This window comes from Leucoraja erinacea, chromosome 30 (assembly GCF_028641065.1).
Source record: "Leucoraja erinacea ecotype New England chromosome 30, Leri_hhj_1, whole genome shotgun sequence".
Classification (NCBI taxonomy): Eukaryota; Metazoa; Chordata; class Chondrichthyes; order Rajiformes; family Rajidae; genus Leucoraja; species Leucoraja erinaceus.
The window spans coordinates 5,917,309-5,944,241 of record NC_073406.1 but is presented as its reverse complement, the minus strand read 5'-3'; the positions used below and the strand labels follow the sequence as shown (position 1 = coordinate 5,944,241).

At 46.4% G+C, this 26,933-nt stretch overlaps 1 protein-coding gene across 7 annotated transcripts in view; it reads left to right on the top strand.

Moving 5' to 3' along the window:
- Positions 1-25,824, top strand: part of plekhg5b (pleckstrin homology domain containing, family G (with RhoGef domain) member 5b) — an 87,939-nt gene extending 62,115 nt beyond the window's left edge. For 5 of the 7 annotated variants that reach the window (XM_055659258.1, XM_055659256.1, XM_055659253.1 and 2 more), the window contains 14 exons: positions 9,042-9,221; positions 11,048-11,218; positions 12,663-12,758; positions 13,568-13,618; positions 14,401-14,550; positions 15,401-15,511; positions 17,070-17,219; positions 17,572-17,709; positions 18,209-18,328; positions 19,206-19,338; positions 19,701-19,816; positions 20,783-20,928; positions 22,718-23,775; positions 24,939-25,824. In XM_055659258.1, the coding sequence (XP_055515233.1) occupies positions 9,042-9,221; positions 11,048-11,218; positions 12,663-12,758; positions 13,568-13,618; positions 14,401-14,550; positions 15,401-15,511; positions 17,070-17,219; positions 17,572-17,709; positions 18,209-18,328; positions 19,206-19,338; positions 19,701-19,816; positions 20,783-20,928; positions 22,718-23,753 (2,598 nt within the window). In that variant the 3' untranslated portion in view covers positions 23,754-23,775; positions 24,939-25,824. Of the gene's footprint in view, positions 1-9,041; positions 9,222-11,047; positions 11,219-12,662; positions 12,759-13,567; positions 13,619-14,400; positions 14,551-15,400; positions 15,512-17,069; positions 17,220-17,571; positions 17,710-18,208; positions 18,329-19,205; positions 19,339-19,700; positions 19,817-20,782; positions 20,929-22,717; positions 23,790-24,938 lie in introns of all 7 variants that reach the window. The other 2 variants (XM_055659254.1, XM_055659255.1) reach the window with 2 other exon arrangements.
- The last annotated feature ends 1,109 nt before the right edge of the window (positions 25,825-26,933 follow it).

Here is a 26,933-nt window from a genome sequence, read left to right as displayed (position 1 = left end):
TGTTATGGGGGGGAATTCCATGATTCACGCCTACTGAGAGAAAAGAAGTGGAACATGTTGAGGATGTATCTGGAAGGAGAGAATGTTTCGGATAGTGAATGGGGTGCTGATGAAGTGACTGCTTTGGGCTGGATGATGACAAGTTTCTTGAGAGTTATTTCAACAGTATTCATCCAGTCAAATGAAGAATATTTCATAACCATCATGCCTTGTGCCATGGGAGTACTGTCCTTGCGGGCAAAAGTGAATCACTCACCACACGACGCCCAGAAATTTACCGGGTAGTTATGTGCCTGTGTGGCTTAACCTTCCTCGATGTATGTTTCATCATCTCTGTCTGCCTCTCTGATTGTTTGTCCTCCTCTCATCTCCTTGTTTGTGTCTCTTGCATGTGCTGATGCCATGGCCTTGCTGTCTCCTCCCCTCCTCAGCTCTCCCTCAGCCCTCGGGCTCCTTTCTCCTTTCTGCTCCCCACCACCCCCACCGTACTTCAGTGTGAAGAAGGGTTTCGGCCCGAAACGTTGCCTATTTCCTTCGCTCCATAGATGCTGCTGCACCCGCTGAGTTCCTCCAGCACTTTTGTCTGCCATGGTCTAGAAGTTGCTCGTTCTGAATATGCCACAAATTTTGAAATTGAACTTTGCTAGTCTTAAATAAAAGGAAATATTGAAAACTCTCAATTGGTCAGATAGCATCTGCGAAAGGAGAATAGAGTTAATAAGAACAAAGACCTTTGTTACTGCCTGAATTGCGGAGTGTTTCCAGCATTTTCTATTTTTATTTCAGATTTCCAGCATCTGTATTTACTGATTTTCATTTCTCAAACGACCAGTCTTAGCTGGGAGATGTTATGCATTGACACACGGATATTATCATTTAGCCTGGTCCAGGGTGTCTGGGCAAGGCTACACCTCGTCTGACAGACTCTACTCTGACCCTATGAGATTCTTCACTATAAACATGAGCAAGACTATGCTCATGAATGTCAGCTCCATGCCCACAAATCTCAGTACTGCCATAAATCTCAGCTCCGTGACCCCAAAAGCAGCATGAACTCTGCTAGCTTGAATGAATGAATAGGTTTATTGGCCAAGTATGTTCACATACAAGGAATTTGCCTTGATGCTCCACTCGCAAATAACAACATGACATTCGGTGGCAATTAAGAATGACACATAAAACATTAAACATTAATAATAAAACATTATCGATTAAACATGTGAATTAAATAAAATATCAGTGCAAAAGGAGGCTACATATTTTTGGTTATTGAGTAGAGCTACTACACGTGGGAAAAAAAGCTGTTTTTATGCCTGGCTGTGGTAGCTTTCACAGTCCGGAGTCGCCTTCCAGAGGGAAGTGATTCAAAGAGTTTATGGCCAGGGTGAGAGGAGTCAGAGATGATCTTACCCGCTCGCTTCCTGGCCCTTGCACTGTACAGTTCGTCAATGGAGGGAAGGTTGCAGCCAACAACCTTCTCAGCTGATTGGACGATTCGCTGCAGCCTGCGGGTGTCGTGCTTGGTGGCTGAGCCAAACCAGTAGAATCAACTAAATACCAATAGCCACCTGTATCCACCTATCACTTACCTGGTGTTGTCTTGCCCCCACCTCTCCTCCAGCTTTCTTCCCCCCCCTGTCTCAAAGAGTGCCCGACCTGAAATTACACATTCATTTCCTCTAGAGACGCTGGCTGACCTGCTGAGTTACTCCAGTGCTTTGTCCTTTTTTGTAAACTAGCATTTTGCACACATTCAATAGCATTGAACACATTAAATTATTTATATTACTTATGGAAATGATACGTAGTGCAACATTCTCACCGCTTCCCCAGACCCCACCGGGTTAATTTAACGTTATTTCTAAAAATCTTTCCAAAAAAATGTATAATCGCCTCTTTTCGATGGAGTACCTGACGAGCACCAGAGGCAGTGCAGGGTCTTTTGCATTTACAGCAGTACAGGTGGGCAAGGTGTGCAGATGATCTATCATCAGTTCTTGGCCCTGTATTCTTGCATCAACAGTCAATCTTGGCCCCAAAGATGACAGAGCATTTATGTTCCAACATATTTCCTGGCTTTGAAAATAACAGTATAGACATGGAGGAATTGAGTGGGTCTAGCAGCAGCTGTGGGGAGCGAAGGGAAAGATAATGTTTCGGGGCGAACACTTCTTCAGGCTGATTGAAATAGTGGCAGGATGCTGATAAAGAGAGTTGCAGATGGGATAAAGTCTGTCAAGTGATGGGTGGGTAGAGTTGGAGGGTGACCTATCGCCTGCGAAGCTTTGTCCGCTCCCACCCCCACCTCACTTTTCCACTTTCTCTTCCGTAACCCAATCACTCTGAAGAAGGGTTTATGAAAGAACTGCAGATGCTGGTAAAATCGAAGGTAGATACAAAATGCTGGAGAAACTGAGCGGGTGAGGCAGCATCTATGGAGAGAAGGGAGCCGAAATGTGATCTGCCCATGCCATGCACAAATGCTGCCTGATCCGCTGAGTCCCTCCAGCATTTTGTGTTTTCTCCTGTCTCATTTGGTTTTGGAATAATGTGATTCTTCAACTTCTCCACCAATTTCTTACACCAGATCTCTCCCGGTTCAGCAGATCCCCCATTCAATCACATGTAAGTTTTCTCACGGCACTCATTTCAGCAGCAACCAAATGCCACCACATCCCCCAACATTCCTTACAATTCTGGATTTGAATGCCAAATTCCGTAATGGAGATGACTATTGCAGACATTTTTTTTCGTTTTTTTTTTTAAACAGATGTAGAGATTTTTTTTTTAAGTATCTATGGAGCGAAGGAAATATGTTTCGGGCCGAAACCTTCAGGGGTTTCGGCCCGAAACGTTTGTCGGTATTTTACTTGTGCACCCGCTGAGTTTCTCAGCTTGTTTTTTGTGTAACCTTCGATTCTCCAGCATCTGCAGTTCCCTCTTAAAACACGGTTAGAATTTACTTTTTTTTTTTTTCGAGAAAAAAAACATTCTTCAAAGCTACCTGACTTCAGGAACAATTTTTGCTTCTCACTGACATATCAGTTGTTAACACACCAAAGCTGTGCAGTCTGTGTTTTGTCTTTTAGGAAGTTAATTTATTTTCTTCAAGCTTCCTGATCGTGTATATCAGCTAATACAAAGGTCAGGTTCAGTGGTACACAAAATTGCTGGAGAAACTCAGCGGGTGCAGCAGCATCTATGGAGCGAAGGAAATAGGCAACGTTTCGGGCCAAAACCCTTCTTCAGGCTGATGGGGGGTGGGGGGGGGAAGGAAGGAAAAGGGGGAGGAGGAGGAGCCCGAGGGCGGGGGGATGGGAGGAGACAGCTCGAGGGTTAAGGAAGGGGAGGAGACAGCAAGGGCTAGCAAAATTGGGAGAATTCAACGTTCATGCCATCCGGACGCAAGCAACCCAGGCGGAATACGAGGTGCTGTTCCTCCAATTTCCGGTGTTGCTCACTCTGGCAATGGAGGAGACCCATGACAGAGAGGTCGGATTGGGAATGGGAGGGGGAGTTGAAGTGCTGAGCCACCGGGAGTTCAGGTAGGTTATTGCGGACTGAGCGGAGGTGTACGGCGAAACGATCGCCCAACCTCCGCTTAGTCTCCCCGATGTAAATCAGCTGACATCTAGAGTAGCGGATGCAGTAGATGAGTTTGGAGGAGATACAGGTGAACCTTTGTCGCACCTGGAACGACTGCTTGGGTCCTTGAATGGAGTCGAGGGGGGAGGTGAAGGGACAGGTGTTGCATTTCTTGCGGTTGCAACGGAAAGTGCCCGGGGAGGGGGTGGTACGGGAGGGAAGGGAAGAATTGACAAGGGAGTTGCGGAGGGAGCGGTCTTTGCAGAAGGCAGACATAGGGGGAGATGGGAAGATGTGGCGAGTGGTGGGGTCACGTTGGAGGTGGCGGAAATGGCGGAGGATTATGTGTTGTATTTGCCGGCTGGTGGGGTGAAAGGTGAGGACCAGGGGGACTCTGCCCTTGTTGCGAGTGCGGGGATGGGGAGAGAGAGCAGTGTTGCGGGGTATGGATGAGACCCTGGTGCGAGCCTCATCTATGGTGGCGGAGGGGAATCCCCGTTCCCTGAAGAACGAGGACAGTGGTATCTGTCAAAAATCAAAACAGTGGCACAGGATAAGGTCTCCTTAAGTCCATTACTACCCCTGCTGGCTGGGAGGAGAATAGCTATCAGCTGTATCGATTCCATGGCATTATTATTACATTTATTAATTTAATCTTTACTTTAAACCCTGCACATTGTCCTTGAGACCCTACACTGAATCATGTCACATACAGAGGAAGTGTTTCCTGAGATCAGCATGAATATGAAATTCTCGGCGTCATCTGATATCGTGTCAAGACATTTCACACAAATTGGAACTGAATGCTTTTTGTTGAGCCAGTTCATTATTCATTTTCTTATTAATGAGGCCTCTGTTCTCCCTATTGCTGAGGTTTACAGTTATAAGCGTTTTTAAATTTAATTAGGCTGTTCTCATCCATTGATTTTGCATACATCCTTTTCTTCCCCTTTTTGATCACTTTTTCTCTGACTCCCTCAATCTCATCCTCCATAATTTGTCAACAACAAAAGCCCACAACCTGGCAGATACAATATCCTGTCATCTCAGCTTGATGGTGACTCGAATCTTTCTGTTGAATTTGATAGAACTCAAATTTCCTGGTCGTTTTTGTGTTTGGAACTGAAATCGCAAGCAGCTCAAATCAAGGAAAGGCAACAAACGGGCTTCCTTCTTCAGCCGAGCTTTAGAGTTTATGATGGTTCCACAGTTTCCTGGTTGCTTTTATTGATTTCATCTTTTGAAAGATTAATTCAAATTCTGAAAGTGCCCATTTGGTATTTAAACTCAGTTTTCAAAATCATTCTATAGGATGGCACACCTGCAAACTTTAATCTAGGTACCAGGTTTGATCTGAAATTCAGATGGATTCAAATGTTCCAAAACATCCAGAAAGTTTCATTTTTGAAGTGGGTCAACATCAGGTTGTTGTGACGTCCTTGGGCACTCAGGTTAACAAGAACCGAAGGGGAAATCCAGGTGGATTCCAACTGCAGAGGCTTCAGGAAATGCCCTTGTAATGGCTGTACTTTGCACCCTCCTTTTCTGCAGTTGATTAACCTGCTATGCAAATTGCTACTCATCAGACAAAGGTGAGCACAGGGAACTGGCATTGTGAATTTGGATTAGTTTATTGTCATATAGACCAGTGTGCAATGAAGTTCCTTCCTGTGTACAGACTAAACAAAAAATATATAGTAATGTATATTTAATAAATACAATGACAAGTGCAAAATAGCAGAATGGTGCAAGATTGTAGTGAAAAATTAGAGTGGTGTACATTTTTAAAAATAAAGTATAGTACTAGCATGACTGAATGAGAATAGGAATAGAAGGCAGCACCTGGGGAAATCTCAGGCAATGCAGCAAAGAAAGTCAGGGAAATGGACTGTGCATGTGGGACACAGCCAGAGTATTCCTGTCACCAGTTGTTAGCAGTCTGTACTGATTTTTAAATCTGCGGGACAACCACCAAACGATTAATATTGATGGTGATTATGGAAATTTGATAGATTTCTTTCAGAAAGTAATGTTTTAATATTCTTGAAATTAATCATTTGAAACATGTGGTCGGTTTGGAAGGCATATATTACTTTGCGCCTTTGGTTCCTGTCGCTTGTTTCCTGCACACCCAGAGATTCCAAACTTTTGACACTTGCACACCAAGATGTTGAGAATATTGGTTCACTCACCATAGAATGGCGGCTGGCGGCAATGCTTGGGCAGTCTGCTGGCCCCTAGAGTCTACTTTGATTGTTCCCTGGTGAATTAGTGTCTGGGCCCTGATGGCTGCCTGGTTGTATTAGGAATGTACATTAGGATTTCACTGACCTACTCTGGGATTGAATTCTGGTGGTTTTCTGATCGTACCCAATTCATACTTTGGCAGTCCACTGGCATTATCTTGGTGATTCACTGGTGAGTAGAGTCCAGGCTTGCCATGTCCGACCTGCTGCCTTCGGCAACGGAGAGACCTGTAGCGCCTCCCGGATGGTAGGAGGGATGTGGCCAGTCCTTGGCGATGCTGAGCGCCCTCCGCACAATAGCTTTGCACGTGGAACCGGTCGCAATTTTCACTGGCCTTAGCTCCTCAGGTTTTTGTTCTGTGTCTTTGGCAGAGGACAGATGGATTCTTGATCATGCTAAACCTCAAAGTATTGTGGGTCCAAGAGAGGTTCGGAGATGTTGACTCCCAGGCGGCAATAACCACCTCTGTCATACTGTTGGGGGTGTCGTGCCGGGACTTTCCCCTCCTTGGTCTTCTTGGCAGGGCCAGGTTGTGTCAGCGCACAGTGGACCTCCTCCTGCCAGCTCATCGTTGTTTACGTTTAGCATGTACAAAAAACAAACTCAGCAGTCCACTGGCATTATCTTGGGACTCAGCGTGGCCTTGTGCATAAAGCAGCATCTGGTCGTCACTGGGATGTTTTGTTCTGTGTCTTTGGGGAAAGATTGTTAACCTCTCCGGCCAAAATGCTGCATCGGGCCCCAAACAACATCGGCTATCCACTTTCCTCCACAGAAACTGCTTGACCCACAAAATTCTGCCAACAATTTGTGTTTTGCTGGCATTTGTTACCTCTTTAATTTCAGTACATCTTTGGGGGTATTCGCTAAAATAGCACCTAAATAGCACCCCTTCGCCACCTTCCACTGTGTGCTGGTACAGAATCGTGAATTATTCAGTGGCAAAAGGATCTTAAAACATGTACGACCCTCTCCGAGCTTTGCGTTCGTACCTTGACCACTGAAGCAACAAGAGGAGTTAATTAGTTGCCATAGTTGGTGATCTCTGACCATCAGTCTCTTTCAAAAAATCTTTAAATAATTAACAAAAGAAGTTAATATTATTATTGGGACTGTGAGATAATCCTCTCGGTTATTGATTTAACTACGTAACACAGAGCTCTGCCTCCGACACTCCCACCTCTTTATTGTTCACCCTCGTGTGTGGCTGATCTGCTTTCTCTCTGTGTTGGTGGAACAAATAGAATGAGGGTGGTGTGAGTCTGTCTGTCGAAGTCTGAAATGAGGGTTCTGTTTGCTCAGTAATCAGAGCTTGCACTTTGTTGAATTGATGACGTTTGTCTGGATACCAAGATGAAATTTCGCCATTGGCTTGCTACACCTTTGCTGATTAGAACCGGTTGGAAGTAATTAAAACAGAGCTATCCACCAGCAGTTCGTCTGCTCCAGCCTTTCTTCATCTAATTGACACCAGCGGGAGCTGTAGCAGGGAACACATTTGTTGCTTTGGGATCGTGAGGAAAACTGTTCCTCAGCTGGTAACTACCTCCGTCCTTGTGGCTTCAGAGGCTTTGGATTCATGATGAAGGTTTTTCTCTCAGAGTGTCAGTATGGCCCAGCTGGGATAGTCTCTGAATGCTCCGTGACTTCAGTCCAGCCGTACCCAACAGGAATCAAGGTGAGGGTTGTGGTGAAGAATTATGGTGGGTTCTGGGTTGGTTTGGGAGGTGGGGTATGGGGGGTAGGGGGCTTCTCTGTGTCCTGGATTAGACTGTCTTCGGTAGTTTTATTGTACACAGAAGAACACATTCGTGTTCTTGAAACAGTATTTAAGTGTCGGTGCCTCGATTGTGCGCAATGTTGAAGGGAATTTTCTTTAATGCTGCTTTTGAAGAGGGCTGGGAGCTCGGGTCAGGGAGTCAGGATCAATGCCATATTCAGGAAGCAGGGGTTCAGAGCAGTCTAACCATCTGTCATTACGTTGACAGAGGTGTAAACCATCAACATATTTTTGAGAATATGCACCTCAGCCTAAAATTTGTATTAAAGCAAATCCAATGAATGATGCAGGAGGAACTAGATTATATAATTTGATTATGGCTGATGAAAACTTTTTTAAATTCTGTATCTCAGTAGCCACTCTCAATGATTAGATTAGCAAAACGTAATTCACTTTCCTCGTCTCTGGTCTCCTAATGCAAGTTCAGACCCTATTGTATTGAATGATCCATAGAGGCCATTCTCACTCTCACTGGAGTTCAGGTTCCCTTCCTCCTTCCTTAGAGATGCTGAGTTTCATTGAAGTACACAAACCACTCCAACAAATACTCATTTTAGCATCAGATTCAGGATTCCTTGTCACGGGCAGCTTTGTTCTTGTATTGTGCTTTTATGGCTGGGAGAAAAATGATTTGGCAATTTAAGTAAAATGTATCAATTAAATATATTTTAAATACATTACCACTATCCATGAGGTGGAGATGGAGCTTGAGATTAGACTGTGGGTAACATCAGAGCCCCTGTCAAATCCAGTAATGATGTTTGAAACACTTCATTACTATTTGTTGGAATAGAACAAAATCTTTCCCTGACTCTAATAAATAATCAGTATGAAGAAGGATTCGGACCTGAAACGTCACCTATCCTTTCCCTCCACAGGTGCTGCTTGATTCTCTGAGTTCCTCCAACACTGTGTTTTGCTCAGGGTTCCTGCATCTGCAATTGCTTGTGTCCATAATAAAGCATTACCTTGGAGTCATCTGGGACTGTACATTACTTTGTCAAGTGAAAGAGAACGGTGCCGTCTTCACCCTGTTCTAGATGCAAATATGCACTGCATGCAACATATGACCTCTCTCCTCCCCCTCCCTCTCCCTCCCCCCTCCCTCATCCCCCTCCCCCTCCCCCTCTCCCTCTCCCTCTCCCCCCTCTCCCTCTCCCCTCCCCCTCCCCCCTCCCCCTCCCTCCTCCCCCTCCCCCTCCCCCTCTCCCCCTCCCTCCCCCCCCCCCTCCCCCTCCCCCTCCCCCCTCCTCCCCTCCCCCCCCTCCCCCCCCCCCCCTCCCCCTCCCTCCCCCCCCCCTCCCCCTCCCCCCCTCTCCCCTTCTCCCTTTCTTTCCATATCTCTCCCATCAATTTTGCTCGATTCCCCTTTGCTTTAGTTAGACAATACTGAGCCCTTATTCATTGGGCGTATTTTTCTATTTTCCAGGCATTGGGCAGACGGAGGAAGAATATGATGGAATTCCTCGGAGATGCCACCATCCCAGGTTCCGATTCCCTTGCCCCACTCAGCTCTTCGTTGCCCAGCAGTGGCACAGAGAGCTGGAAGAACAGAGCTGCCAGTCGCTTCAGTGGGCTCTTCAGCTCTGGCGCCAACGCCTTTGGACGGGTATGTCCTGAAACATCGATTGAACACATTATTGCTGCTCCTCTGTAATTATCTCTGTTTCCAGCAAAGATTATAGAGCAGAGCAAGATGCACCACTCTGCAAAAAAAAGCGTAGTATGACATGGGTATGACATGACACCATTTTATTGAGCTGCAATTTACAATAATATTAATAACATTTACAATAATATTAACTAAATATGTGAAGTGATCGATGCTATATAAAACACTGTTCCCTACAACACTGATTACACCAAAGATGATGGATCGGATCAATCTTTGGAACGGATTACACCAAAGATACTAGAGGAGCATTGCCCGCTACCTCCCTCGGGAGCGCCGACCGCGGGCAGACGCTTGAGGCTCTCCCGCCGGCCGCCTTCATCTGGTATCGGGGGGGGGGACCGAGAATCAGTCCTGGATCAACTCAGGAGTGGAGGAAACTTCCTCTTCCCCCAAAGATACTAGAGGAGCCTCTAGTATCTTTGCTTTTCCCTGCGACCTGATGTAAGAGCAGATTGTACAACTGTGGAGTCCGTCCCCGTCCCCGCTACCAAAGATGTCGCGTTTGGCATAAACAAATGGCGGCCGTGACGTTCCGTTACGTACTACACGTCAGCCCATTGGATTTTGGACGAGTGATCTATCTTGCTCCTCTATAATCTTTGGTTTCCAGAGTCAGTGAACAGGAATGAAAACCTGCTGAGATTGAGCTGTTCTGGACACAAATGAAGAAAGAGAGGGCATTTGGAAATTGACAAGGAAGAGAAGTAGCGAGGGGATTAGAATTTGTTTAGATTTCAAGAATGGCACTAATTGGCAGGGCCCAGAAAGCATGAGGAGGAGAAGAGATGGAAGGGGGTTGAAGCATGTGTCAAGAGTGAGTCCATGACGCGTGTAAGAAGTCAGAGCTGTTTGAAAGTCATTTTGTGTTGAAGATAAGCCCATAGGCACCATTATCTGGGCAGTCATCTCAAGCACAATGTCCATTAGAAGAGATTGTTGCAGGAGAACGATAGATGGGACTAAATAGCCCTGAGCAAAACACAAAGTGCTGGAGGAACTCAGCAGGTCATGTGGAGGGAAATGGACAGATGATGTTTCAGATCCATGTGAACAAACTGCAACTTTGTCAGTCCATTCCCTTCACCGATGCTGCCTGACCCGCAGGGTTCCTCCAGTCATTTGACATTTACTCAAGATTTCGGTATCTGAGCTTTCTCGTGCCTCCAGTAAATAACTGGACAGCAAGCTGTCCAAAAGTGATTGACTTTGTCCAAGTCAATGGAGCTAAGAGTGCTGTCAGGGTCTGCATGGACCCAGGGCAGCAGTAAACTGCAGCTGTCTTGCTGTGTGCTGGGGTCATGTGGTTTCTGGGGGGTGTGCTGCCCCCAGGAGGGATGCAGAATTGAGGGCGAAACAAGGTGAACGTTTCACATATGGGTGCAACATGGTGAACAAATGGTGAACACTACACCTCACTAGCACGGGTGCGAAACAAATTGTGAACTGTAATTTAAACCATCGATATCACACAGAGAGAGAGATTCCGGCACTTCAACGTTCCCAGTTATCCCTGAGTTAGAGAGTGGGATCAGCTGGTATTTCTCGTCCTGCTCATTGTCAAGTACCCCTGGATGGTACAGTGACCGCTGATTCAGACAAGTTAAGTTTCAGCGAAAACCCACAGTGATCAGCCAGTGATCTAAACGCAGCAGGTACGTCAGTCAGGACACGGGGAGAGGATTAAAGGTTTCACCGCACGGCATTGATTGGTGCAAAGCCCCAGCACCCATTCTTCATCCTGTCTGTGTCTCTCTCTGCAGGAAATGGATAAAATGGACCAACTACAGAGTAAGCTTCACACGTACAGTTTGTTTGGGTTACCGAAGATGCCGGCTCAGCTAAGATTTGACCAGGACTCCTGGGAGGAGGAGGAGGAGGACACCAGCCTTTACCTTGAGGGCTCCTGGCAGGAGATCATTGAGGCTCCTGAGGTAAGCCTGCTGACTGGATCGGCCTGGAGCAGAGCTGTGCATCCTGAGGGAGATGGCCATTCAAGCATTAAAGGGCCTGTCCTACTTGGGCGTCATTTGCGCGTTACGCAGATGGCGCGTGAAGATTTTGTACATCCTGGGGCGCCACGCGCATCGTGACGCGTGAATGATGTCGCGTAAATAACACCCAAGTGGGACAGGCCCTTAAATCAAGTGTCAACTCCCTGGCGCATTCAACTCATGTCCGTCATTCAGGCACCCTTCAACAACTGCTGCCAATAGCTAATCTTTCTGCAAATACTCACTGTGCCAGCAGTGAGGGCCTCACAGCTCTGTTTGAATGCCACTAGATTCATTCTACAAAAATCAGCTTTATTTTAGGGATCACTGTATGGTGTTTGCACAAAGGAATGAGACTTAGTCCCAGATACACAAATCCAGGTTTCAAGCAGAACCTGTTCAACACCTACAAGCAATAAGTGGATATAAAGCTTGCCAACGTGCGTTATTCTCCCAATTTAATCATCTTTAAGCGTAAAACAAATGATAGTTTTGTGGATTTTAAAACTATTTTCTGTGTATGCATTTATTCTAGACTACAGTGGCTCACAAAGGCTCTACTGATAAAAATAAATGAAATTGAAATTGGTTTATGATTGTCACATGTACAGAGATACAGTGAAAGACTTTGTTTGTGTGCGATCCAGTCATATTACATCAGTACATCAGTACAGTCAAGCCATGCGCATGTAAAACAGGTAGTGCAAAGCGAAAAATATAGTGCTGCAGCATTACAGTTAAAGTGTGTGCAAATTTAAAAAGTGTAAGATCTACAATGAGGTAGGTTCAAGAATATACCCTGGCTATTAGGAAGACTGGTCTGTAGTCTGATCACAGCAGGGAAGAAGCTGTTCCTGAACCTGGAGACACGAGCTTTGTGGATGGAGTTGGAGAAGCATTTGGCCACACAGTCGTAAGAGAAATGGGAGGTATAGGAAGGGGCTGAGAACACATTCTTGCAGGGCATCGGTGTGGAGAATTATCCTAGAGGATGTTTTGTCACATATTCTCACCGATTGTGGTCTACGAGTCTGGAAGTCAGAGATCTAGTTGCAGAGGGGGTTGCTATCTACTCGGTCTCGGAGTTTGGAGATGAATTCGTTTGGGATTATGATCTATTTAGGGAAATTTATGAGGACATTGGTATTAGTGGATATTTATGGTGTGGGCCTGGATATCAGGATGTAGAAGGAAGTCTCGATGCATGGATAATATTGGGGACCTATGTGTGAAGCATGAGTGTGTTACTACAGAGGGATATCTATAGGAGGAGCCCAGTGCATTGGGTATATATGAAGGGGAGTTGGTTATGTGAGGTGTTTGTTGGTGGAATCCATGAATGCGTGTATTCGCCATCTCACCACATTGTGTGTCTCCTCAACAGAAGCTCACCCGCAAGCAGTGCCATCAACAGGAGGCCCTCTGGGAGCTGTTGAATACAGAAGCCGCCTATATTAGGAAGCTACGTGTCATCACGGATGTAAGTCTCTGACCACCACCGCTCACTGGTCTCATCCTTCTAATCTATTTCAGGATTTGTACATGGTCTCTCCCTGATGTAAATATTGTTAACAAATTTTGATCTCCACTGATGTATCAATCTTCCTCACGCTAACATTGGCTGATTCATTGAAAAGTGCAGTTTTAGGTTTGTGTAAATGAATAACTTTCCCTGCTTTCAGTGGTCAACCTTCTGTAAATCTACCTGACACCGGTGGCCTCCAGGTCATCAGTTCTGAAGGTTTGGACGTCCACTGGGGTTTAGGACCCTTCCGAAAGTGTCAACTCTGACTAGCATTTAGAGGCACAAGAGGAGCCCAGTGGACTGGGATCCTGAGAAAAATACCAAGCGCTGCAGTTGCTGGAATCCTGAGAAAAATACCAAGCGCTGGAGGAACTCAGCAAGTTCGGCAACACTTGTGGAGGGAATGGACAGAAGATGTTTTGGGTCGGGCTGAAAAAGGGTCTTGACCCAAAACGTCGACTATCCATTCCCTCCTGGATGCTGCCTGACCTGCTGAGTTCCTCCCGCACTTTGTGTTGTGTTCACTAGGATTTACTGGCTTCCCTTGACAATCATTGTTGGCAAAAGTAACCCTTTGATTTTGGGATGATCTCTGCCATCAGTTTAACTATGGGTGCTGTGATGCCTCAGGAACCTGATCCTGGAACCACAATCTCACCCACAAAAGGCATAGATACTTAGACATGACATTCGCCTCTCACTAATGCACCCTTAAAGAATCATGCTTGTTTACATTATTAACCTTATGCTTCTTCCTTTCATAGCTCTTCCTGTGCTGTTTGATGAACCTGCAGGAATCAGGCTTGTTGACTGAGGTGAGGTCAAATATTTCATCTCCTATGCAAAACATAGAACAACCAAAAACGCCAGTGGTAATATGTAAAAGTGAGCAGGCGCTGGATATAATGATGCAGCCAAGTATTTAACCTTTTCCAAAATAATACAATCCAAGAGCTTGTACACTCTGGAATTTAGAAGGATGAGAGAGGATCTGATTGAAACATATAAGATTATTAAGGGTTTGGACACGCTAGAGGCAGGAAACATGTTTCCGATGTTAGGGGAATCCAGAACCAGGGGCCACAGTTTAAGAATAAGGGGTAAGTCATTTAGAACAGAGATGAGGAAAGACTTTTTCACCCAGAGAGTTGTGAATGTGTGGAATTCTCAGCCTCAGAAGGCAGTGGAGGCCAATTCTCTGGATGCTTTCAAGAGATAGTTAGATAGAGAACTTAAAGATAGCAGAGTCAGGAGATATGGAGAGAAGGCAGGAACGGGGTACTGATTATGGATGATTAATCATGATCATATTAAATGGCTCGAAGAGCTGAATGGCGTTCTCCTGCACCTATTGTCTATTATCTATCATCTCTATACATAGGTTTAGATGTTGTATATAGGTATTGGTATACATGCACATATGCCGAGGTATTTGTGTGTATATACATGCCCTGGTGTTGGTACACAGCTTTTGGTTGTTAATCTTTATACAGGACCTAACATTTGCCTGTATACAGGTTGTGTTGTTCCGTGTGTGTTCCGTGTGTTTAACGTGTGTGAAATATGAAGAAGTAATTTTGCCCATGATGTTCTGCAGGTGGAGCCGAAGAAACTGTTCTCCAACTTGCAGGAGATTATCCAGCTTCACCAGGTTCTGTGGCGAGACGTGATGTCTCCGCTTTTGCAAAAGGCCAGGGAGGACAAAACTCCCTTCAATCCCATTCACTTCCAGAAAGGATTCAAAAAGGTAAGTTACTGCTGACCTGTAAAATAAAGGTAGATAAGAGGGTTTGAGAAGGAACTGCAGAAGCTGGAAAATCGAATGTAGACAAAAGTGCTGGAGAAACTCAGCGGGTGCAGCAGCATCTATGGAGCGAAGGAAATAGGCAACGTTTCGGGCCAAAAGAAGGCGCAGTCAGATGGACTAATTAACAATCTAGTGTTGATGAAAGGCTTGGGTAGAGAACATGATGTGGATTATCCCGGTGTCTCACGGGGATTTTTACATGGTTGGGTTATTGACAATGATGGAACAGCATGTTTAGAGCACAGCTAATTCTGGAATACAGGTCTTCACTACTACAGCTCAGATGTTGTCGGATCCTGTAGCCTTTACTATATCCACCATTCCTTGATATCATGTGGAATAAATCATATTGGCTGAAGAATGGCTTCTGTGATGGTGGAAATCTCGAAAAAGCGGCCAGAATCTGGAGGTGTATACCAGTATCACGGCTTTGACGAGGAATGGTGTGGAGACAACCTAAGACGAGGCAAAACTGGAGGGAAGGATGATAGGGGTTTCTGAATTGTGACGACCCATCTGTGCAACTGGATCGAAAGCCCAAGGTGTTGATTTCTAGTTGACCAAGTGGCAGTTCTGTCAGCCCAAGCCTTCACACTTGTGACCAGCTCTGAAATGAGGAACATCCTATTGTTCCGACAATTGCAATTGGTTTGTAGTTGCCAAAGTCTAATGGAGCTCTTTCTGTATAATTTCAATTCTTCATAACCTGCCAAGTCTATCGTTTCACAAACTCAAAGTTGTTGGTCCCAGCAATGTATTAATATCCTGTACTTCCTGCCCTCCTTCACAGTTCGGCGAGCGTTTTCAACCGTATATTCAGTACTGCATGGAGGAAGAGGGCTGCATGGAGTACATGAGGAACCACCTCCGTGATAATGATCTCTTCAGGATCTATGTAACGGTCAGTGCCATCCAAATATCTCTCTACTCCAGACAGATGACAAACTTGGGCTTCCTTGAGAGCTTTCTACATTTGCCCAGGGCTCTGAAATCTTCAATTAGGTAAAATAGTGACATTGTGAACACAGCTGAGTGTGTTGCTAACCTACAGGGGATTGCAGGGGGTTGGCCAGTCTCCAGCCACTCCCTCCACACCACATGGTGTCATCTCAACCTCCTCCCCTTCCCATTATCTTTCATATCCTGGAGACACAAGATATTGAAGACAGCAAAAAACAAGCTGCTCCAGCAACTCAGTAGGTGAAGCAGAATCAGTGGAGGCAAAGGGATGGTTACTGTTTCAGGAAAGAAGCAGGGAGGCAACGAAAGAAGAGCTCCACATCATGGTTGGCCCGAATCCCATTGAGCTGCATGCACAGGGGCACAAAGGTGAGGCCTCTGCTGAGGACAGACTGCTCAGCATCAAAGATAGTGAAGTCTCCTGACCCGAACCATTGACTGGCCATTTCCCTCCATAGATGCTGCTCAGTCCCCTGAGTTCCTCCAGGAAATTGCCAGTGCAATTGGGGTTTAATGGGGGAAGCAAGGTGTGAGATGAACCCGTTGTGAGGAAACCCCATATCCCAGCAATTAGTTGCACCCCCCCTCGGTCATGACTGACCATGGGTGATGCATCCTGTTTGGATACAAGCGTGGGCGATGTCATATGGAGGACAATTATAGCAATGATCTAAGCATGAGCTTCCCAAATTGAACATGTCCGTAAGAATGATTTTACTGATATCTATTTATTTTAAAGTGCTACTGTTAATCCAATAACTGACCTTAATTAGAAAAGATGGTTCATATTTCCCGGATTGGAATTATTTTACAATGAATACATAAGCTGCCCCAGCCAAACTTTTCCATGCTTTCTTCAGACAGATATTAACTTTTTTTTTGAAGTGTACAGTTTCTGAGCATAGATGGCCCTGGGGATTCTACACATCAACCTCTGACCCACCCCCTGAACCAAAAACTTGCAGCCACGTGTCCAGCAGGAGCTTGCACCATGAACAATAACAGGGATGGCTGGATACTGAAGTTCCTGAGCATGATAATAGACAATAAACAATAGACAATAGGTGCAGGAGGAGGCTCGAGCCAGCACCGCCATTCAAGGAGATCATGGCTGATCATCCCCAATCAGTACCCCGTTCCTGCCTTCTCCCCATATCCCCTGACTCCGCTATTTTTAAGAGCCCTATCTAGCTCTCTCTTGAAAGCATCCAGAGAATCTGCCTCCGCCTGAGGCAGAGAATTCCACAGACTCACCACTCTCTGTGAGAAAAAGTGTTTCCTCGTCTCCGTTTTAAATGGCTTACTCCTTAGTCTGTGACCACAGTGGGCAGGAGTTCCACAGAGAGTTGGATTTGATGTAGCCTTGCGCTTTTAGAAGGCGCAGAAAGCAACGAGAGAGAATTAGATAGAATGACAGTTGATGAAGAGAATGACAGGGAGTTGGGGAAAAGGCAACGTTTCATTTCCCCTGGATAATCTCTTGCTTTGTGTATTAACAGTGGGCAGAGACTCATAAGCAGTGTAACCGTCTGAAGCTCAGTGACATGTTGGTCAAACCACATCAGAGGCTCACCAAGTATCCGCTGCTCCTCAAATCTATCTTGAAAAAAACAGATGACACCCCTGCCAGGGAGGCAATTGTTAGCATGGTATGTACACTCTGTCCAGCATCTCAGTAATATTATGAGCCTCAGCTTGTGGTTCTGGTTGTAACCTTGGTTTCATTCCACACTTGTCCCCTGTAGACTCTTGGTCCTCACACACTCTCCCCATCCACACTTACTCTCCGCGTCCGTCCACACACACTCTCCCCATCCACACTCACACCGTCCGTCCGATTGTACAATGCCAGTTCACATTTGCCCTCAGTCCAGGAGCCGGCCTTACTCGCTGCGTCATGCCCGTTCGTATGTTCTCCCGGCAGCCACGGAGTCCATTTGTTTATCTCCCTGAGCTCAATGCAATGTAATCTCTCCTCATCCCTAAATGTTTAATCTCCAGATTAATTCTGTGGAGAGTTTCATCGCACACGTGAATTCCCGGATGCGCCAACGGCAGGAGCGGCAACGGCTGGCGGAGATCATCAGTCGCATCGACTCCTATGAGGTGGTGGATGGGAGCTCAGATGAAGTGGAGAAGGTAAAAGAGAGATTGAACCATCATGACAAAATGAGGAGGTGCACTGGGACATGAATGGGGAAGGGACACAGAAAGAGAGAGCTAAGTGTGAAGGAGACGGTCGGTGAGTGTGGGGAAGAGGAGGGAGCGAGACAAGATTTCAGAAAGAATACTGAAGTTTAAAAATTACATTTACTAATTAAATTGGACATCCAGGTCTTTAAGGAGATTAAGTATCTTATTGGGCAACGTTTGCCACCACAAGGCACCAATGGCAAGAAACAAAATCTCAATGTCAACAAAAAAACCCACTTGATAGGTAGATTTAAAAGGACACATATTTCTTGACAAATAAGTACGTACACAAATAATGTATTTTTAATGCTGTTCTCCCATATCATAACCACTTGTGTGTGAATATTACTGCCTGCTTAATGGAAGCCCAGAGGCACTGTGTCTCTAGTATTGCTTTTAATGGCCCGAATCTTCCAGCTTCTAACTTCCACTTCTGCTGCTTCAGGTCCTGAAGGAATTCTGCCGCTTGGATTTAACAGCTCCGATGTTTGGGACTTCGCCCGATGAAACGAGGCAATTGCAGCTGGAGGGAAGTTTGAAAATGAAAGAAGGAAAGGACTGTAAGGTGAGCCAATGGCCACAAGTGGTCACAGAAGGAGAAGGGAATGTGTGATGCCTGATGGAATTGGGAATAACTGTTGGGTCAAGGCTGGTCCAGCCCACTGGCCACTCTCAGATTTCAATCGTACTGAGTGCTCTGGATACTCTCAAAAGATTCTGTTCTGTTGACGAGCTTCTGATCTTCTGTTTGATGCTTAAGGGAAGGAAATCTTTATGTGTCTATGTTTCCATTCTTCCCATCTTTTGCGTGCAGTTATTGGGTTATTTGGTGTCTGGTATCTTGGTGTCTCCCTGATCAATCTTTACACTTCATCATTTCTGGTTCCTGAGCATCCAGTTACTAGTTTCTTGGTCTCTTTGTTTCATGGAGTCTATTCACCAGGTTACTTGAAGTCCCGCCTTAGATTTCTTGATGTTTCAACCTTTGTGACTCTTAAGGTTCAGTCTTGGGTCTCTCAACTTCTCATGCCTTATGCCCCTGTCCCACTTAGGAAACCTGAACGGAAACCTCTGGAGACTTTGCGCCCCATCCAAGGTTTCCGTGCTGTTCCCGGAGGTTGCAGGTGGTTGCCGGAGGTTACAGGTAGTGGAAGCAGGTCGGGAGACTGACAAAAACCTCCGGGAACCTCCGGGAACCGCACGGAAACTTTGGGTGGGGCACAAAGTCTCCAGAGGTTTCCGTTCAGGTTTCCTAAGTGGGACAGAGGCATAAGTTTCCGATGTCAGGGTTTATTGGTGAACTGCCTTTATGTTTGTTAGAGAGCAGGCTCCTGGTCACTGGATTTCTAATTTTCGTGCCTTGTTGGTTTCACTACATTGACCTATGTCCTGTTGAGCAAGGTCGTTTACTGTGATGATCCCACGTACTGTTCCTCTTACAGATGGATGTTTACTGTTTCCTGTTCACTGATATTTTTCTCATCACCAAACCTGTGAAGAAGATGGAGAAGACCAAAGTCATTCGACAACCGTTGCTGGTGGATAAAATCATCTGCAGGGAGCTGAGAGATCCCGGTGAGTTTCACGTTCAAACTACAAGACAATTTGGAAATGAAGCAATGATGGGCAAAGACGGAGAGAGGAGAGCATGATGAAAAAGAGAAAGCAGCAGCGAATAAAGACTCAAATATTGAAACTTATTTGTAGCAGTGGGTGTTTGGGACTTCCAGTGACTCAGCAAGTTCGCTGGTAGCTCTGTCCTCAATGAGATAGTGAGACTCTTGTAAATAGCGGGGTTGCAGACTCAAATGTTGTAAGTAGATGTTATATTGATTCTTGTGCTATGATGGCATGTTGTGCATATGTTCACCTGGCTGGCTGTTCGCATGCAAGTTTTTTTGTGTGTTACTGATTATGATGCCTCTTCCTGTTTCCAGGTTCCTTCCTGCTGATTTACCTGAATGAGTTTCGCAGTGCAGTTGGTGCCTTCACCTTCCAAGCCAGTGTGACCAGCCAGTCTAGAGTGTGGATTGAGGCCATCTTTAATGCTCAGGTATAGGGCGATTGGCTGGGGGACTTACTATTTCATAACCAGTGCCCAGTTCCTATGCTCCCTTTAAACTTGTCTGGCATGTTGCAACATTTAATATAATACTGTGTAACATTTAAAACATTGAGTAAAAGGTGTTTTGGTATCGGTGGAAATGATTTGCAATAGTCTGGAAAATTTGCAAATCTGGCAGCACCAAAGCCTGCTGGATTATTGCCGTTTTACTGCATTGGATTACAGGGAATATGACATTGCTGTTTAAGAGGGAACTGAGATGCTGTGATTGTTAGCTGGGGATTGCAGAGCTCTATGGAGCACACAAGATTAGACTATTTCCTCGCTCCATAGATGTTATCTGGCCCCTTAAGCTGTGTGGGATTGGAGCTCAACACACAAGATTAGACTAACTCGGTTATCTGGCTCCTTAAGCTGCCCTGAACTGATCATGGCTGATCTGCCCTAACCTTAATACCTGAGCTAGTTCTTCTTCACCCTGACTTCCCTGATCTGTCAAAGATCTGTCATCTATCTAAATGCCTTCATTGATCCAGTCGCACACTCCTGCAATGGCAGAGACTTCCAGCCATTCACCAGTCTCTGCAAAGAAAATACTCTAGGGAAACCTACGTGGTCAGAGGGAGAATGTGCAAACTCGGCAAGTACAGCACCAGAAGTCAGGATCAAACCCAGGTCCCTGGGAGCTGTGAGGCAGCATCACTACCTGCTGCTACCTGTAGCGTCTCAAACAAGGGATGACAAAGTCATTCAGATTGGTCACTTGAGTAAGCACTGAAATCCTATATAAGTGAAATGAAGGCGAAACAATGAAACCACATCACCTTGACATTCCTCACTCGATCTACTGGTTATAACAATAACACACAAATGTACTGACAATCCTAAACTCTTTACTATTAATGCTTAACCATACCACCTGAAGCCTTCACCTAACACATCATGTTTTTGTAGAACCTCCTGGAGAGACTTCGCAGCCAAGAGTCGGCACTGAAAGAGTGTACACTGCCTGATGAGGAGGATGTAGAGAGTGGGACCTCAGACACGCAGTTACCATCCCTGTTACACGAGGATACGGACACACTCGAATCACAGCTCAGGTAAACGTGAAAACTCACTTCTTTCCTTGTACTTTTCAACATTCAGTCTTTATTAGGGGGTGGGAGATTGCAACCTTCACATGGTCCGTCCTGTTTTGACGAATGCAATCAACCTGGCGTGCACAATCAAATAAGATCAAATAGAACAAGTTGTCCGACAACTTTAGGCTGTGCACGCCATACGCAAGAAGAAAAAGAAGAAGAAGTCTTTATTGGGACAATATTTACTTTTAGGGGAGCTTAGGGAAGCCAATAAATGGAATTTAGGGAAGCCAATAAATAGCATATCTATATATATGACAAGCCTCCAGATCTCAGTGCTCAAATTGTTTATAGTCCACAATCATCCTGTTAGCTTGATAATCAGAGTAAATATGAATTTTAATCTGTTGAGCTCAACCCAGAGCAAGTTTTTCTGCCTCTGTCAATCCCTGTCTCTCAGTCTCTATTTCACTTCCCTCTGGCTTTGCCTGAGTTACTCTCATCCTCACTTTTTGATTCTCTCTCTCTCGTTCTCTCTCTCTCGTTCTCTCTCTCGTTCTCTCTCTCATTCTCTCTCTCGTTCTCTCTCTCGTTCTCTCTCTCATTCTCTCTCTCTCGTTCTCTCTCTCATTCTCTCTCTCTCTCTCTCTCTCTCTCTCTCTCTCTCGTTCTCTCTCTCTCGTTCTCTCTCTCGTTCTCTCTCTCGTTCTCTCCCTCTCGTTCTCTCCCTCTCTCCCCCCCTCTCCCCCCCTCCCCCCCCCCCCCCCCCCCCCCCCCCTCTCCCTCTCCCTCTCCCCCCCCTCTCTCTCTCTCTCCCCCCCCCCCTCTCTCTCTCTCCCCCTCTCTCTCTCTCTCTCTCCCCCCCCTCCCCCCCCCTCTCTCTCTCTCTCTCTCTCTCTGTCTTGCTCCCTCTCCGTCACTAGCTGTCTACCTCTGCATCTGTTTCTTTCTCTCTATCTCCACCTCAGTTTTGCTCCCTCTGCTCTACTCTCTCCATTTGCCTCTCTCTCCTTTCCTTACTCAGTCTTTGTCTACCACTCTCTCTCTCTCAATAGGTTTAGCGTTCTCTATGCCTGCTCACTCTCAGTCTCACTATCTTTGTCTTGAAGTAGCCTTTTTGCACACGAACCTTTATTTGTTCCTGCGTCCCCCCGCTCTCCCTTCCAGCCTGTTTTGTCTTCATTCTCTCTGTCGCTAACATGCCCTCTTTCTCTTGCTTGTGCCTTGTCACCTGGTCTCTGTGCCCCTAACTCCCTACCATTCTCACTCCCTCATTCTGTCACCCCCTCTGTCTCCCTCCCATTGTTGTTTTTTCCTCGACCCATTGCTGTCACCCACTGTGTCTCAGTCTCGCTTTGTCCCTAGTGTTCAAGAAGGAACTGCAGATGCTGGAAGATCGAAGGTAGACAAAAAATGCTGGAGAAACTCAGCGGGTGCAGCAGCATCAATGGAGCGAAGGAAATAGGCAACGTTTCGTCCCGAAACCCTTCCGGGTTTCGGCCCGAAACGTTACCTATTTCCTTTGAGTTTCGTCCCGAAACGTTGCCTATTTCCTTCGCTCCGACGTTTCGGGCCGAAACCCTTCTTCAGAATTGTCCCTATCTCACTTTGATACACTGACTGTTCAGGAGTTTCTGCTGACCTCACTTGTCTTTGTCTGCCTCGGTTTCTATTTCTGTTGGTTTATCCACAAATAAGGTTTTCTCCCCCCCCCCCCCCCCCCCCCCCCCCACAGTATTACAGTAGACACAACAATAATAAATCAATACCTTTGATTCTCTTTTTCCCATTGTTTTGTTTCTTGCAGTCAGTCGGACAGTGTGTCTGAAACCGTTTCCATTGCAATCTCGGATATGAATGACGATCTCTACTCACAAGACACTGAAGCTTCCCAGTCTGACGATGCTTCTATCCAAAGTATCGTGTCTTCCAACACCACCACCCAAGAGGTGCTCGATAGTGACGTGACCTCGTCGGGCCTCTTGATTCCAAACGCCAAAGGCCTGGCTCTGGACCAATGCCACTCTGCCTCAGTTGAAAGTGCATATGGCACCCTATCTCCAGGCTCTGCCCCAGAGTTTGAGATGCAACAGCAGGAGTTGGCTGATGAATGTAGAGAACCGATGGAGTTAAGCTCACCTCAGATTTACCAGCGGTGCCTAGTACGATGCAAACACAACATCCACAGATCAAAATCAGAGACCAACCTCCACCGGCTCATTTCCTCGTCTTCTGAATCTCACGGTGTGAGCAGGCCGTTCCTGAGCAGAAGCCTGATTGAAATCAATGCGCCGACTCGGGACATCCCAGCGAGTGACTCGGGCAAGAGGCCACTGGGTGCGTCCCCACCACCGAGTCCGCACTGTCTCATGAACACAAAGGTGATGGACACCCTGAAGCGGGCAGAGGCTCATCGCCAGAGAGCAGCTCCGTGCCCCAACTCCCAGGGCAGCGGTGGGAATGTAGTGGACAGTGAGAGGGGGAGCTCCAGTGACAGCGAGCTCTCGGAGGCGGGGGAGCAGGGCCCGGTGATGCAAAATGCCCGTCTTGCAGACAGAGTGAGCTTTGACTCGGAACCGCAGCCCTGCACCTTGTCGCGCTCCAACAGTGAGCCAGAACTGAGCACCCCTTGTATCACCGTCGAGCTCACAGCACTCAGCGAACACGAAGGAGATGTTACGGAGCATCAGGGTCGGAGCAATTCCTCGGAACATACAAAACGGACAATGTCAGGACCTCGGACTGTGCAGCACCGCAAACTCACCTTGGCCCAACTCCACAGGATCCGCACCACTATGCTCCTGAACTCCACCCTGACTGCATCGTACGTCACCGCTCCATGAAGGGGAGAGGGGTAGTGGGGAGGTGACTAGTCGGAGGTGTCTTATTCATTCTTCCCTTGTCAACGTCTGCCCCACCTAGTTTTCCTACATCCAGCACCCGGCTGCCTGACTTGTCATCCTTCCATCTCACACAGCCAACTTGGGGTCTTTCATTCCATGTTCACTCCAACTCCACTGCTCAATCCCTGGTGATCTGCCATGATCCCCCCCCCCCCCCCCCCCCCCCCCCCCTCCTGATTCTATTGTCCCCCTTCTCCTCATCCCTTCTCCTTGGTGTTTCATGTTTCTCCCATCCTCAAACGTGGTGTCTCCTCTCTCCAACTCACCTCCCACCCCATCAGTCTCAGCCCAGTTTCCGACTGCCCTCACATTCCAGTTCTCTCCTCCCCCTCCTCCTCCTCCTCACAGATCACCCCTTCCTTTCTCCTGCTCTCTGGTGTCACCACCAGGTATCACTCCCCCAAACAAGGTCTTTCCATTCACCATCTGAGTTTCCAACCTAAGCACCGAACTTCCAGCCAACTGTCTCCTGGAATCCCACCTGCACTTTTCCCCTTCCCCTGCCTCCAGGTATCTCCAGAATGCAATGGCCCCTCCACCACCTCTCCAAATCAATGATGTCCCTCAACCAATATCAGAGGCTTCTCCACGCTCCATATCTCTTGGTTTCTTCCCTTCCCTTACCACTGGTACTCCTCTCATTTTTTCCCCTCAGTCTCTTATCAACACCTACCCAACGCTACCAGAACCTAATCCTTCTCCAATCTAGATATCTCTCCAGCCTTCAACACTGATGTCCCCTCCCTTCCTGGTGTCCGCTCTCCGCCCATTATCACCCCATCATCACTCCAATCTCTTTCCCCCTTCTTGGTCTCTCTCCCATTCCCAGTGTTCAACGTCAATGCCCCTTCAACGTCTTATCTCAACTTTCCCACTGGCTTCCCAGTGCCTCCTCTCCCGACTGAGCACGGCTCTTCCTGCTCCATTGCCTCCACCCACAATCCCACCCTCCCCATTTAATCTAATCACCCATCTCGGGTATCTCCTTCAGACAGAATATCCAGACAGAAGAATGATCTCATTAGTGCCACCTCACTGTTCTTTCCCCATCGCCCTACTTGTTTTCGGTAAGGTAAATAACGGAGACACGTTCTCAACTAACCCTCTTCTGTTCTTCATTAACAGGGAAGTCTAGCCTTTGTCATTACTGGACGTGATCTGCAGGACCTGGAGCTCCGTCGGGTGAATTGTGATGGAACTAGGACACTGACCTTCTGAGGCGCCCATCACTCCCCAGGGCATCTCTCAATATGCTTAAAAACAAAAAAACCCCCCCCCAACAAAACCTGAGAACGATGTTGATGTTCATGGAGCCATTTCAGACCGAGTGGCTAGTGGGAGCCGGGGGGCAACGAGCCATCAGGATGCTGAGTGGGTGGAGCCAGTGTTGTGGGAGTTGAGGAAACTGGTGACTTCGCCCAGCAATTCCTGACAATCAAAAGGAATACCACGTTCATTGTAAATGTAACGGTACCCAGCTGCCAGCAGATCTACAAACACTGCCAAGGCCTTTTCTCCCCGTAGGGTTTGTAGATCTCCAACCTTGGCAGTGTGATCTCCAACTCTTCTCCACTAAGTAGATCTCCTAACCATCTCCACTATGTTTGTCTTTCCTCCCCATCAACACTGACACCGTCAGCCTTGGATGGAGTCAATGCATCATCGCCTCATTGCTTGGATTCTCCAAGTCCTAATCTCTGCTGCACGTGGATTTACGGACCTCGGTCCTCCTCCTCCTCCCCAATGGCCACTGGTGAAGTTTGCACCATGTCTAACCGTTCAAGCTTCCACAACAGAATCTTTGTTCACAAGCCTCATGTCCTTGGGAGTTCCATTTGATGTGAGCTCCGCCCAGCATGAAAATCTCTTCATCAAACCTGTTGACTTTCAAACAGCAAAAGCAAGAGTTTTTCTTGCAGTTTGGGAATGCCATATCTCTGCCTCTGCTTGCCTTAAAACAGCAATAATGTCCTTTCCTTATTAATGTATAAAGTTTCATATTTATTAAGCATTTTAAATTGTGTCGGAGTTTTGTCATTTAATCTGTTGCTAGACCTTTTATCAACATCTTCACTAAAGTCATACGCACCACACAGGCTGCTTTCTACAATGCATCCCTGTATTCATATATTAATGTCTCTCGTTCATTTTCTCTGTTTCGCCTTGGGCTCTGCCATCCACAGTTTGTTTGTACTATAACCATATAATATAACAAACCATATAACAATTACAGCACGGAAACAGGCCATCTCGGCCCTACAAGCCCGTGCCGAACAACTTTTTTTCCCTTAGTCCCACCTGCCTGCACTCATACCATAACCCTCCATTCCCTTCTCATCCATATGCCTATCCAATTTATTTTTAAATGATACCAATGAACCTGCCTCCACCACTTCCACTGGAAGCTCATTCCACACCGCTACCACTCTCTGAGTAAAGAAGTTCCCCCTCATATTACCCCTAAACTTCTGTCCCTTAATTCTGAAGTCATGTCCTCGTGTTTGAATCTTCCCTATTCTCAAAGGGAAAAGCTTGTCCACATTGACAAAGGGAAAAGCCTGTACTATTGACTCTCTCTCTGCTGCCACCTGTACATTTCTTTCATGTTCTTGGTTTCTCTGTATCATTCTGCTCAGCATTTCTGCCAATCTTTTCCACTCAATGATTTGCCTGTCCTGCTACAGTCTGCAATTCTCTGTCTCTTGGTAGAAGTTGTCACTATCTGCACTTCGTTACCAACTCGTGTTTTTATCAGAATCAGAATCGGAATATGTTTCACTGTCATTGCACAGCAACTGTACAACAACATTCCAGTGCATCTCCTTCAGTGGTGTACAATAGAAGGCACAGGATAAAAAGATTTAAAAGAACAAAAACACAATCAGCCATTAACTCTCATATTACCGGCAAGATCAATGAATAAAATAAATAAATAGATAGACAAAAAATTTTATATTGCACCATGAATTGTGTTGTGTTGCCCGCGGTGTTATCTATTTGAGTTTAGTTCTTTAATGGCACATGGGTAGAAACTGGTCATTAGTCTACAAGTGCGGGCCTTCAGAGACCTGTATCGCCTCCCAGAGGGCAGCAGAGTGAAAAGGTGGCTGGCAGGGTTAT